General features: G+C 40.1%; 2 protein-coding genes across 2 annotated transcripts; one reads left to right on the top strand and one right to left on the bottom strand.

The window, feature by feature from the left end:
- The first annotated feature begins 1,050 nt into the window (after positions 1 to 1,050).
- LOC139290534 (C-X-C chemokine receptor type 3-like) lies at positions 1,051 to 3,632 on the top strand. The gene is made up of 4 exons (XM_070912337.1): positions 1,051 to 1,087; positions 1,338 to 1,526; positions 2,000 to 2,353; positions 2,610 to 3,632. Exons 3-4 carry the CDS (start codon positions 2,009 to 2,011, stop codon positions 3,363 to 3,365), a joined length of 1,101 nt encoding a protein of 366 aa, XP_070768438.1. The 5' UTR covers positions 1,051 to 1,087; positions 1,338 to 1,526; positions 2,000 to 2,008; the 3' UTR covers positions 3,366 to 3,632.
- Positions 3,633 to 6,153: 2,521 nt separating this feature from the next.
- On the bottom strand, positions 6,154 to 7,951 carry cxcr3.1 (chemokine (C-X-C motif) receptor 3, tandem duplicate 1). Its single transcript, XM_070912340.1, has 2 exons — positions 7,565 to 7,951; positions 6,154 to 7,449 (listed from the first exon to the last, which is right to left on the bottom strand). The coding sequence occupies exons 1-2, from the start codon at positions 7,940 to 7,942 to the stop codon at positions 6,724 to 6,726; spliced, it is 1,104 nt and encodes a 367-aa protein (XP_070768441.1). The 5' UTR covers positions 7,943 to 7,951; the 3' UTR covers positions 6,154 to 6,723.
- Between the last annotated feature and the right edge of the window lie 6,717 nt (positions 7,952 to 14,668).

Here is a 14,668-nt window from a genome sequence, read left to right as displayed (position 1 = left end):
TATTGCATTTCAAATAAAAGTCCTGCATTCAAAATTCTACATGAGTAAAAGTACAATCAGCAATATATACTCGTTCTGCAGTAAAATATATATATGACATTATCTAGCTGGTTGAGGTGTAACTGCTTTATATACAGTGAATTAGTTTAGTCCAGCGGTTCCCAACCTCGAGGGGCAACAAGAGAAGTCTGTGGGGTTGTGAGATGAAGACAGAAGAGGAAAAAATGTTCTGTCACGCAAATATGTTTCTCTAATCTCTTTTGTTGTGTGTGAAATGTTGGATAGTTTGATGAAACCATATGAGAGGTTTAGCGGGGGAAATTGCTAAAAACTCATTGACATCTGAAACGTGATGAGTGGACCCAAATACACACTGCCTTTTTTTGTAAGTGGAACCACTAGTTTAATCTTTATGAATGTATTGTATTTTATAAGCTCATTATTATTATATTATAAAATTGTACTTTTATATTACTAAAATATTAATACTTGAGTACATGTATTATGTTCCACAGCAATACTACTTTGGTTATTTAGCATACCTCAAACACTTTGCCATGATTTAGTTTCCGTCCTTTCTCTGATGCAGTTTTGTTTGTTTTTTTAGGTTGGTTGTAACAGGCCTCTGGTTGTTTCTATGTTTAGTTTGGAAACAGCACAACAGCGCCATCTAGTGGTGCTCCTTGTGCTGCGCATTGTTTGACTGCTTTGTGTCCTGCTCCGTGTGTTGCGTCAAGTCAAGCATAGAAAGTGCGTACAAGGAAGTAGGGTAATTTAGCCTTCAAAATAAAGCAACTGTATTCCACAATAAAGGGTTAGCCCATAAGGAATGAGCCGGGTTTGTTATAATATCCTGCGCCTTTCACCACAAATCGAAGAGCTCTGTCTAATTTCACGCTCTTTCAGGATGATTTGTGTTTGTAGACGCTGCAGTGAATGTCATCACAGATTTTACTTTGAAAAAATAAATTGATCGGGCGACTCGGTTTTTCGGGTGAGTTGGCAGATTTGGCAGAGGTGGCAATGTGAGAAAAGGCTGACGTCTGATGAACCAAAACAATCCAGTGGGGAAGTAATTAAACTTCATGTAAGTTATTCTGTACGTGTACTCGGCTTTAAGACTACAGTCTGTGCGCGAAGTGCGTCCATGTTGTCAAACTTCCAGCTGGTGAAGCGCAGCTTTTCTCATCGCCTCCTTTTTAGTTTCCTCTGCTACCCGGCGGTGTTGTTTTGGTGGATTCACACTCATTTCAGCATACGAGTCCCCTTTAATTCTACTTTCAGTGACCTGAAGTTTGCGTGCGAACACGGAAAAACTTTTATGCGTTTTTCGACAGGACTTGACGAGCGCCAGACGCGGGAGCCCCGTCCGCCCTCCCTCCAAAAACAGCGACGGTAGTTACTCGTCCGAGGCTGTTGACCCCGGTGTGAAGGGAGACGTGCAGGTGGCTGTTTGTCCTTATTTAGTGTCATCAGAGGCACAGAGGGGTCATTTTCCTCTAAATCTGCAGCCGAAGCTCTTTATGGTAAGTAATATGTGCAAATATCTCAAGATTAGATTGTTATTTGTCTACATATATGTGTTGACTTGATACATAATTTCCGTTGCAGCCATTATTGCTGTACAAATATTCAAGCCTTTCCATTTCTGTTTCCTTTTCTCGTCTTTGTTTCGAAACGGATTCCTGCTTTATAATTCATATTTATCTGATGTGCCTTATCTATACACGCACCCGTGCTTCTGGTTTCGTGGCATGTGTACCTTACCAACAGTAGCAAGTGACATTAGCTCACAGCCATTGTGCATGAAATAGCTTCATAGATTGTGTGTGTGTGCGTGCGTGCTAAGGGGAACTGTACTCTCTGTATAAATCCACTCCACTGTTGCCTCATCCAGCCTCAGATGGGTTTCCCCAAGGGATGGTATTTTTCAGATCTGGCCTCAGAGGCACTGCCGCATTTGTGATTTCTCTCTGTGTTTTAACCTTTTTGTCGACAGTAGCTGAACATGGACGTGGATCTTGATGGATTATTTCGCCATAACGACACCTATGACTACGATGAAGACTATGAGTATAAAGAGGACTTTGAGTCAAAAGCCAGTAAAGCGGTGTTGATCCCGGTTCTGTACTTGGCGGAGGTGGTTATAGGTCTGCTGGGGAATGGACTCCTCCTGGCCGTTCTGGCTCAGAAGTGGCGATCCTGGAGGATATCAGACATCTTTATCCTCCACCTGAGTGTCGCGGACATCCTATTGCTGGTGACGCTGCCCATCTGGGCTGCACAGGCCGCTCAACAATGTGGATGGTGCTTCTGGGGTTTTCTTTGCAAGATCAGTGGAGCTGTCTTTAATGTAAGTACCGGGTGGTGTGTAGAACAGGCTGGGACTGGAAAGCAAAAGGGAAGTCTTTTCAGTGAAGCCGTGAGAAAGTTGTTTTTGGATGGATTGTGTTTGGGCCTTTATTTCCTGCTTAATCAAGACTCTTGGCAAATCAGGGTCATTGTACTTAATACTGTTATTGGGCAAGTGCATCCACATTTCTCCAGACATCTCAGCATTTCTGGGAAGAGGCTGTCCTTAGCTTAAGATTTCCTTTTCTTTTTCCTAGATCAACTTCTTCTGTGGAATCCTTCTGCTGGTTTGCATCAGTCTGGATCGCTACCTGTCCATCGTCCACTCCGTCCAGCTGTACTCCGAGAACGAGCCCAGGTTAGCTCATATCAGCTGCCTGTTTGTCTGGCTCATCGCCCTGATCCTCTCCATCCCTGACTGGATTTTTTTGGTGGCAAGGAAAGATCCAGCACAAGAGAAGACACTGTGTGTTCACAATTACTCTCAGTCACTAACTGACTGGAAGCTGGTGTCACGCCTGCTCCATCACTCGCTGGGCTTCCTGCTGCCTGCGGCCGCCCTGATCTTCTGCTGCTCCTGTATTCTTCGGGTGCAGCACGGCTCGAAAGGCCTCCAGAGGCAGAGGGTCGTCAGGGTCATCCTGCCCCTGGTAGTGGCCTTCCTTCTCTGCTGGATTCCATACAACGTCACACTCATTGTGGACACCATCAGAAGCAGCTCTAAGAAACCTGGTTTATCTGGAAGTCCTGAAGGTTCCCTGGGAACAGCTCTGAAGGTCACATTTGCTCTGGGCTGTGTTCTTGCCTGCCTCAGGCCTCTGCTCTATCTTGGCCTGTGTGGAAACTTCAGGAAACAGACGCTGGCCATGCTGAGACATGCTAAACTTGAATCTGAGAGCTCGCTGTGGGAGTTGGGTGTAGGCGAGAAAGCCCTGCCTGACCAGAGTCATGAGGAGGAAGAGCTGAAACAGACAAATGTTGACCATCAGGTGCAGTTAACTGAACAGTGCTGACAAATGACTCAGAAGTGACCTGAATAACGCTCTACCCCTGAGGGGAATTTAGTGTGAAGTCATGTCACGGGTTCAAGGGGTGGAGGACTATATTCTGTCTAATGATCAGAAATAGATATTTATAAAAGAATGACTCCCTCACATTGCACTTTAATGTGAAGGTTTCAGAGCCACGTCATAGTGACATATATTGCTGTACTTTTATTTTGTAATCACTGTTGCACAACTTTAGCTTGTCACCCTAAATCATGCATTTTTTTTATTCAATTGTAGATAACTGTGTTTTTTTGTGTTTGATTATTATTATGATGATGATGATTATTATTATTGAAAAAAAATGTTTTTCCATTATTTTATATTTAGTGAAAAAACTGTTGTTAACACCATAAAGCTACTGCCATATTGTTTGAAGTTGGAAGGAATAAAAGCTCTTATCTTTGCCAGTGTTATTGTCATCTGCCATTAAACAGTCCAACACCGTTTATAACTTTATGGCTGATAACATAACGCAAACTGTTTCACTTTCCATTTTACATGTTATCTTGTTATCGTCAGGCAGTGAAGACTGTGTGAATTCCACGATTGCGCAGTGAGTGTGTGGATTTCTCTGTATGGCCAGAGCATATTGAGGGAATTTCCTACTGCCTTTTTTCTTTTTGGCTTCATTGTTGCAACATGCTGCAGGACACAGGATGACACAAACACATGGTGATGTCATCAGTCAGGTGACAGAGAGCGAGACCAACGGAAGCGGAGGAAAAAGCTCTCTGTTGGTGCTGCTGCCTCTTCACAGCTCTCTGCTTACTAACATCTAAAGACTTGTCTGTTTGCTCAGTGGAGAGAGAACAGTGGCATGCTTTATGTGTAAAGGGAAAGTGACTGGAAGAAATAGTGTAGGTGGCAAATGGAGGAAAGGAGAATTAAGAGAAGATCAAATTTTATTTTAAAGATCAAAGCACATGTGCTGAGCACTAAATCTGCAGTTTCACCTCTACGTTGCTGTGCAGGCTATGGCCTGCCAGGCACACCTGATTTCTGGGTTCAAGACACGACAACAGTGTTAACACATATAAATGTTACCTGAAATAAAGTGTACTTTCACAATTGGGGATTCTTTTAGAAACTGAATGTACAGTAATTTCACACAAGGAGAGAAACTGTTTCCCTCCTCTCAGGGCGCCTTCTCCCCTTCCTCTTTCTGCTTTATTGGTGTTCTTCATAAGTTCATCTAGAGCCAAAGACAAATGTGGTCTAATCTGAGAAATGCTGGTTGACCATAACAGCAGCAACACGTCAAGTTTATAGCATTACTGGTTATAATTAGTCTTGAGTGTTGCATCAAGTTGAAGTGTTATTTCCTGCCTCAGCTAGAGCTTATCTGCTAACTAAGAGACAACCTGCTAATCAGGACGTTTCTCTAATGACTAACAAACCTGTTGTCAGTGCAAATGCAACCTTTGTTGTACGGTCCACATGACAGGGAATTGATTCCTCCCCCCAAAACAAGGCGCACTGCTTCATTAAAGTACAAAAGTTTAGTGAGTACATGACTAAAAACAAAACCAGCGCATGTTGACCACACACAGCGCACAAAGCTTGACGTGTCTGAACCAGTAGAGCTGCTGCATAGAACTGTTTATACTATAGATACGCTGGTTGTTGCTGGCATCAAACTTCTGCCAGTTTAAGGAATTATCTCTTTTAACACCACCACCACCACCTCCCTGCTGTAATGTTTGCCTCTCACATAAATTATGACTAAGACGTGTTGTAATGAATAGAAGTGGTGTTTGTGGTTTTTATAGTGCACATTGGTTGATTTAGAGAAGTCTACCACAAGTCACAGCATTTCTCATTGCTCTTTGGTCTTCGATTTTTTTCTCACTTTTCTGTTTAAACTACCTTTGTGCGGATGTGCGACTGCTTTTTGTTACATGGTTTCGATTTCCTGTTAAGATATTTCCACTGAAAAGCTGCATGTGGGTTTGCAGGGTTTTTTTTATGTATTGATAAAGCTTTTTATAAACCCCCTGCTAGCCGTATAGGAAAAGTTGTGCAAATATCAGTTTCTGATAATTACCAGTAAAAATTACATTTCTTCAATTTAGTGCAATACATATATATATATATATATATATATATATATATATATATATATATATATATATATATATATATGTATATATAGACATACATATACATTGATGTTGTATATATTTTTTACTTTTATTTTTTCACTTAAATATTGTAAATGTGTATATTCTTATTTTCTATTTCTTATTTTTATATTTTGTACATACTTTTATTTCTAAATGTATGCTGCTTTCTACACTTGAATGGGAGCACCGGTACTGTACAATTTCCCCCCAGGGATCAATATTGTATTTCTGATTCTGATTCTGAATTCAGAAAACCTACAGTAAAACACCAATTGTTACAGTCCACAAGACTTTTTGAATAAAGTGCGTGTGTATTTTGGATTATACAGTAAAACAAATACATAATTACACAAGGAAACAATTCAAGCAGGAGATAAACCCCAACCTTGGCATCTTGGGTGCCTCCTTGCAAACAGTGGAGGCTGCATTACCCTAAAGGTCATTAAAAATTTGGAGCTGGTGTGGGTGTAATAAGCAAAGGCATTTGTAAACAGGACAGACCTCATCACTACATATAATACTAGTCTACTCCCTTATATTGCTGTGGAACTTCCTCTTTGACCGGTCACAAACCAAACTCAGTAAAATGTTCTAGGTGGTTAAAAAAAGCACAAAATTTCACATTTTATTTCGCCATTTAACGTTTATTCTCTGTGAATGTCTAAATGTTGTTTCAAAGCCTTCTCTATAGAAGCCAGGTATGTTTTTTGCCTAAAAACAGTAACGTGTTAAGACATTTAATCTAAAGAATATCAGAACTGTTTCTGTACTGTAATGTTGAATATACACTGGTTGATCCAAAAAATATTTGGGCACTATAAAAACATTTGATTCTGTATTTGAACACTCCATATACAAAAAAAACTGGTAAAAATATATTTCATTTCATGCAGATAGCTACAGTTATAATACTCACTGCAGATAAGAGATAAGAGAAATGTTGTATTTCTACTATACAAGAGAAATAGATGCCTACAAGTACAGCTATATGACCTCAAGTCCCTGAGAGACAAAACTACTTTTGTCCAATGGTCATGTTCATGTTCAGCTAGTCTACCAATGCACTGTGAACTACAGGAAATTGAAAGGAAGCCTAGCCTGCAGGTTATATAAGGAAATATACAGAAACACGCTCAGCTGTTCATGTCTCTGTCTTCATGTCATTTTCCTTTAAGTTTGTTCAGGTTTGTGTCTCTCTCTCAGATAGCAATGGAGTTGGAGGTGTCAGCAGACTCAGACCAATAGGAGCTTTTCCTACTGGAGTGGAATCTGGCACTTGTCTTCAGCTTGCAGCCCAGAGACCTCAGGATGTCCATGAGCTGACGCCGGAACTTCACACCCACAAAGGCGTACAGGATGGGATTGAGGCTGCAGTGGAGGTAACCCACGGAGGAAGTGACTATCTTGGCTTTCTCCAGAGATGTTCTGACTCCACAGGTCTCGCTGCTGTTGCCAGAATGAAGTGTGTCCACCATGAGTGTGATGTTGTATGGCGTCCAGCAGAGAAAGAAAACCACCACCACAGCTATGATGACCCTGAAAGCTTTCTGCTTTTGGGGGGCCTGAGAGTTGTACCGCAGCCGCAGCAGGATGCTGGAGTAGCAGAAGATCAGGACAGCTGAAGGCAGCAGGAAGCCCACCATGTGGTAGAGCAGCCGTGATGCCAGCCGCCAGTCACTTACTGACTGATCAAACTTGAAGTAGTCACGAACACACTCTGTTTTATCTCGTCTGTCATCCTTTATAGCTTCCAAAAAGATCCAGTCAGGGATAGAGAGGAGCAGGGAGAAGAGCCACACTGCCAAGCAGCTGGCCTGAACTACCCAGGGCTTCCTGCGGGAGTACATCTGGGTAGCATGGACGATGGACAGGTAGCGGTCCAGACTGATGCAGGCCAGCAGAAAGATCCCACAGTAGAAGTTGACCTGAGGGTGCAAAGAAATCAGTTGAAGAGAAGTGAAAAATCTTTACACTCTACACTTAGTATCATGCACCGTAATGCAGACTGTTAATGCATCTTTCCTGCTGCACACCTCTTACCGTAAAAACAGCTCCAGTGATCTTGCAGAGAGGAGTGCCAAAGGTCCATCCTTGAACTTGAGCGGCCTGTGCAGTCCAGAGGGGCAGCGTCACCAGCAGCAGGACATCTGCCACACCCAGGTGGAGAATGAAGGTGTCTGTCACACTCCAAGTCCTCCTGCTCTGAACCAGAACTCCCAGCAGCACTCCGTTCCCCAGGACACCCACAACAAACGCCACCGAGTACAGAACTGGGATGAACACCGCCTCAAAACGCATGCCCTCGTTCAGGTCGCACACATCACCCCCTTCACAGCAATAGTCTTCAAAAGAGGAGTTGCCATCTAGATATAATTCATCAATACCATCCAGGAGACCTGTTCCGGACCATGTAATCATGCCGTTGTCCATCAGTGAACTCTGCACAAAAAGAAGTAGAAGAAGAAGAAATCTTAACGTTCATTTGGTTTGAGCATTTGACCTGTGTAGTCTGTTTCAACCACATGGTGGTGCTGTGTAGCTTTAAGAGTAAAGTATCTATCGATCTATCTATCTATATATCTATATTCTGTATCTATTATTTTTATATGTAAAGCACATTTCTCACTGTTCAATTAAATGCTCTGTTCAATACAGTAAATTAGACTGAATCAGACCACATAAGCGCAGGATAACAATTCAACACACACCAATGTAACCATTTTTTTAAACGATTGAAATAAAATAATAAAAACAAATGTACAATTAGCTAATTATTGTTTTTTATTCAGGCCTTGTTAAAACTCTCACAGCAGCATTCTGAACAAGTTGTATCTGTGCTCATGACTTTTGGCAGAAGTGTGCATTAGTCATTCTGTGCACGCTGGACAGAGAAGTGGGCATTATTTTGAAGGTGAAAGCAGAACGCCTTTTTTCTACTCTGGTTGTATGTTAAATGTAAAGCTAGAATGAAATACCACCATGTGGTATGTTGCCTGTTAACTATATGACTTTGTACCAATCAACATCCTCTCAGTTCTGAAGTTATGACTCCTTCAGTCATATTGCTATTGCTAAAGTTGTGCTTCGTACCCGCAGATGGGGAAGAGAAATTGATGCACGTGGCCAAGAGGAAGCATGTGTAAATTTAGACTTTGCAGTAAGTTAAGAGCATAGAGCTAAAAATATTAATCACAACGTTAATTAGCATCTGTAACCTGTAACTTGCATGAATGATCTTTGCAGTTGAAGCCCCCAAACTCTGGAATGAGTTGCCTCTGCGTGTTAGGCTGGCCCCTACTCTGCCTCTTTTCAAATCCCGTCTCAAAACACATTTTCATTCTTTGGCTTTTAACTCAGTATGAGGGTTGCCATTCTTTTTCTATGTTATTGTCCTTCTGTATTTTAACCTGGTCTTTGTGTTTTTGTTGTGTTGTTCTATGGTTTTCTTTGATTGTACAGCACTTTGGTCAACTGTTGTTTTTAAATGTGTTTTATGAATAAATTGGACTGGATTGGATTTGGTCATGGTAAATTATTTTGCTTAACTTTTACACAAAGTTGACTGTAGCTCCATCATTGTCTCATTGCTTCAAAAACTACTGCAACTTTTTACTGAAAGGCACTTCTACACTTCATCCTCCAGCACCTGGACTCCTTATTTCATCTTCAGACCACAGCAAATTCCTTGTAATGTATGTGACTTGGCAATAAACAGTTTCTGATTCTGATTCTGATTCTGACTTCATCGGTTACAGTTACAAAGCACATCACAGTCAAACACGCTGTGGCCTTTTCTTGTGAACCAAAGGTGTGAAAATGAATGGCAAAAAGGGGTAAACAAAGATACAAATAAAATAGCAAATGTGCTGAAATTCATGATCGTCAGTATTAGTTAAGAAGGTAAAGATCACACACCTGTACAGAGCAGCACAAAAGCATTGCATTATGCGCATGTGATTCACAGATGGGAACTGAAATCCTCAAATAATAAAGAACAATATGTGCATGTGAATTCAGATCTTCCTAGTAAATATGCATCATCTAAAATATAAGGCTCATGGTAATAACTTACCAAATCGTAATCCTCTGATATTGTATTCTCCTCAGTGAGCATGTCCACAACGCAACACAGCAGAAATGAGCTCTAGTGATCCAGTGTTGCCCATAACAGCATCTATCAAGCAACCACAGAGGAAGCCCAGAGACAAGATGAAAAAAAAACTGCCTCAAACCAACGCATGAAACGTAAAGTATTTGACAACAGGAAGCGTGTTTGATGTTTTTAGAGTAGCTTAGGGAAGCTGTTGTATTGATAAAGAGTTATTGTGACTTAAACCTAAAATTTCTATTTCTATTTCACTTTTTATTTTATTTTTTTATTTTTTTTACTTGTTTAATTTCATTCATTGAAACACTGAACAAATAAGAGATCTGGTCGGTGATTCAGAGAAAATTGTTATTTCAATTACATTTTTTGGTTTAAATAACTCTCCATGCTGCCCTCTTGTTCTGTGTTAATAAAGGGACTTTACGTCAATGTGAAGATATGAATATGCTAAAAACATATATGATGGTGTGGTAGAAGGTCACGATGTGTGGGTAGGCTGGGTGCACTTTTCAGAGAAACTGATGAATGACATTTCTTTGAATTGAACAGACTGAATATGCAAAATACTCAACATTTTGGTTTGGTTTGGATGTGTTTCAGAGTCCGTTGGAAATACATTGTGCAAGTGTTGTAGAATATGTTGTGTGTAAATATGTTGTGACATTACTGTATGTTCATTGTCATTTGACAATGGCAAGCTCAGAAGAACATGCATTTATTCTGGTCAACAGTTTGCAGAAAGTTTTACTTTCAGGTGTATGTGACGTTTTGGACTATTTTCAGATTGCCTTTGTTTTCCAGAAATGCTCTTCAACTTTCTTTATGAGCCACATTAGCAACCAACTATCATCACGCCATTTGAACAGATTCACTGTGAGTGATCCCCCTTTCAATTCCTCTAATGTGCAGTTTAACAAGTCATTCGTTCATGGGTGTTAGCTCACACCATGCTGGCATGATTATGTGTTAAATTTAATGGGATTTTTAATGTAACATTCAATGGGGATGTTGACGCTATAATTAAATTTGCTGAATTGCACATTTAGATTGCATGAGATAACTTTATTAACCCCCAGGTCATCCATGCACAATGACAACAGCAAAAGAGACACAAAGTCACAGCAGACAACCTGTGAAACTACAGTAGTAACACATTTTCAAGAGGACAAGAGGACGTTAGTGTAGCTTAGAAGCCTGCTTAGCCACTAAATTAAAAGTCAATATAATTACAATTGAGCAATTATTAAATAAAAGGACAAAATGATGCACCTAAAAACAAGACAAATAAAATAGGCAATACACATGAAAGTAAACCTAAGAAAGTTGAATTTATAGCGAGGAACCACTACATCAGTGTGTATGTATTCTTTCACCTGTAAAGAGAGAGAGAGAGAGAGAGAGAGAGAGAGAGAGAGAGATGGAAATTTGTACAACAGAGCAGTGAAATGAGTATAAACTGTGGTCATGCTGTTCACCTTTATTGTCTTACATGCCAATTGACAGGAACAGTAGAGGTTGGTTCTTGTGGTATTTGTACAGATGTGTATTGGAACAGTTCGTACTGACACAAAAACACAGCAGCAGCTCACTATGGTGTATCGTTGTTATTGGGCTATACTGTCTAACCAGAATGAATGAGAAATAAGAATGAAAATAATGAATGAACCTCTTCCTATTGGTTCATCAGCTCTTTGGTTTTATATTAAAGGCCTCCTGCGGAGTGTGTTTGTTTGGCACTGACAGCCTTATCAAGAAGCTCTGATACTATTTATATGTCGCTTATCAGTGTAAAATCTCTCTATAAATCATTGTCACTAACCATTTCATGGTTGCAGTTATCCTCTCAACAACCGCAAGATTTGTATCACATCTTTTCTTTCTTCTCGGTATTGCAGATGTACACACCGGCATGCAAACAAGACACCTGCGACGGCAAGTGTGTCTATTTCCCCATCTACAGAGCAAATGGCGGACAGCGTGTTCCTGTTTTTTTTCACACCTTTTCTCTCCTCTTGTGTTCTGCAGCCTTTCTGCAGCTTTTGCGGTGACAGGTGCTGATGGAAGCGCAAGCATGAAAGTCAAACTTGTGACTTTCAGCCTACGACCAGAGAGAGAACATTGCTGGAAACTAATTGAATCGTGATTTTACATAAAACGGAAGCAGCATGCACACCAGACGTTTTACTGCAGTGTTGAAACATAACTCCTTTTCAGATGTTTGGAGAAGGATGATTTATTATTTGAAAGCATAAAGGAGGTATGAAAATGTTGATAGCGTCAATGTGGGTTTAGCAGCCAGTGAAGTGTTAATTTTGATATCACAAATGTACTCTATACATTTTGCTGCAGAGGCTTGCGCAGCAGTTTTGTGTGGCAGCTTTTTTTTTGTTGTTGAGGTTTTTGTCTTTGGTGACTTTAAAAGTGAACAAAACCCACTGTGGTCTTTCCTGCCCTAACTACGTATTCTATTTTTCATCACCACATGTTCAAGCGTCTGTGCTTGTCACAACATTTCTCCACCACAGTACACCACGTTTTCACAACTAATTTCTGAAAATGTTATTAAAAATATTTCTAGTTAAGAATATGAGTTAAGTGAGATAAAGTAAAAGAATGTGTCTTTTTTCAGAGGGCATCTTTGGTTGCAAGTGTGCTCCTACATTTAGGTTCAGTTTAAAGTATAATGTGAAACCATGGAAACATGTCACTTGAGGAACTGAAAATCCAAAATAATATTTCCACATGCTAGTTTCGATTCCTATAGTCCTGTAGCGTTGGTATCAACTTGTGATGATGGTGGTGAGATAGATCACGACAATAAACTATTTATTATTTATGATAAATATCAAAGCACACTGAGAGGATTTTCTTCTCACCGCTGTTTGAACACCTGCAGAAATGGTCTTGTGTGCTCCTCAGTTTGAACCCCTCCTTCCGTTGACAGCCTCTGGTTTTGACTCAAAGTGGTGGGTATCACCACATTCTAGGTTAGTGTGCCGCTAACATCAGAACCTAAATACACTGGAGGCCCTATCCAGAGATGGCAGCAGTGAACTGACATGTTTCAGTCCTGACACATCAAATTGGGTTGAACTTCCTGCTTAACAGAAAGAAAGAGGACGTGGCTCATATCTCAAACCTCTGACAAAATCCAATATTGACAATATGGATTTTGGTTTATGCTGTCCGTTTGGTTAGTGGTGTTTTCTCCCAGTGGGCTCTGGTAACAACTCTATTAGTGAGTGTGTTGCAGCTTGATCTCTTCCTCAGTGAATAGGTATTCCCTGCTACTGCTATAGTTAGTTGTATGTTAGTTAGCCAAGGTTTCTTTTAACCTTTTTGTTTTTGTTTTGGTTAATACATATTTTCATAAGAGCATTTTAGTTTTGTGTTGCATCAGGCTCATATATCAAAGGGTAAGGTAGCTTTTTTTGTTTAAATGTGTCATGTTCTTTTGTCTTGAATACCGTTTTTATCCACTATAATCTTGTTCCCTCACTGGTTTTGAAAATGCTTCCTCCGATATCAAGGCAGCAGACATCTGAGGGTGGACGAGACGGAGGAGTTCCTGTGTCATAAATTGGTGGCAGGTGTACTTTGTCGTGGTATTTAACATGCGTTTCAACCTTTTGGCTTCAGAATCAGAATCAGTTTCATGTGTGCACGTACAAGGAATTTGACTCCAGTTTTAAGTTGCACTCAATGTAGGCTACTTACACACAGTTCCAAGAACAATTAACAGGCAGAGGAACTAAGAGGAACGTTGTTCATTACCGTTGTTCTTTTGTTCCAACCAAACAGTACATTTACAATACAATCTTATAGTTACATCTCATGTGTGGCTTCCCCTCCTTTGTTCAGCCTTGAGCTGGGTTGTGACAGTTACCTGTAATTTTATATTGCCCTACTGATCAACAGGATATAGTACATTTTTTGGAAAATCAATTCAATGATTTGCAACATTGCCCACAAGACACATTAAAGGGATAGCTACCTTAGGTATAAACTATATTTTAAAACCACTTGTCACTTGACAAGTTTATATCGTCTCAGCCGATATCATCATTTCACTGATTCCTACATTTTACAATGAAAATATTTCTTAAATTGAGATGCATCGTCAGTATCAATTTCACTTTGGTTTATTCGTGAAACCTTTGTTGAAAGATTTATAACACCAACGTTTACTAACCATCCCCTGCTGTAAACCCCAAGAGAGGGCAAAAACTCCTGTGAAAACAGATGATTTGTGCAACTTTACTTGTAAAACGAAGAACCCTTGTGGATTTCCTGTGTGAGACATTTGCTACTGCGCCTGTCAACGACTGTAAACCATATTTTCACCCTTTATATTTTAGCATCGCAGTATGCATGGCGTATCTAAAATAGTGATGAACAAAAATACTGACAGATTTTTGCGTGACAAAAGATGTAGGACTGAAATAAAACTGACAGGAATAAACATAAAATGTATTAAAAAGTGAATTTGTAGTCAAACCTATTATAATGTGGTGCTATTGTTACATATTGGAACTGCATCATTTAAAAGCCCTATCCAGCTATCAGAATTAAATCATAAGTCAACACATGAGTACCATGAAAGATGTCCATAGACAGGGAGAGGGGCAGAGCAGCCCATATGTATAACTCTAAAACAGTTGTCATGACTGTTTAAATTTGATAAATGAGATGTTTTTGAACACTTACTGGAAATTCATCACTGATATATAAACTCATAGAACACATGGAAAATGAGGGGGTGTAAGAGAGGAAGTCTGTCTTTGGTTATAAAGCAATATTTTCCTTTTTTCATTGCTGTCCAGTATTCAAGGGTGTCTGAGTTTTAATGACATTGAAAATAATAAGATTAACGAACACTGTATGCTGACTGCAGCCTCCTCCATGCCCACTCGTGCTGAGTAATGGCTTCAGGTAGCCATCACGTATGTAGTCCAAGGCAGCAGACATGCATCTAATCAAGGACATTCTGAGCTTCACTGTTTTGGTTTCTGTTTTAAATGGTTACAAAGATCAAT

Source organism: Enoplosus armatus, chromosome 9 (genome assembly GCF_043641665.1).
Source record: "Enoplosus armatus isolate fEnoArm2 chromosome 9, fEnoArm2.hap1, whole genome shotgun sequence".
Lineage (NCBI taxonomy): Eukaryota > Metazoa > Chordata > Actinopteri > Centrarchiformes > Enoplosidae > Enoplosus > Enoplosus armatus.
Note: the sequence above shows the minus strand (reverse complement) of the source record. Positions and strands in the feature narration are given on the sequence as shown.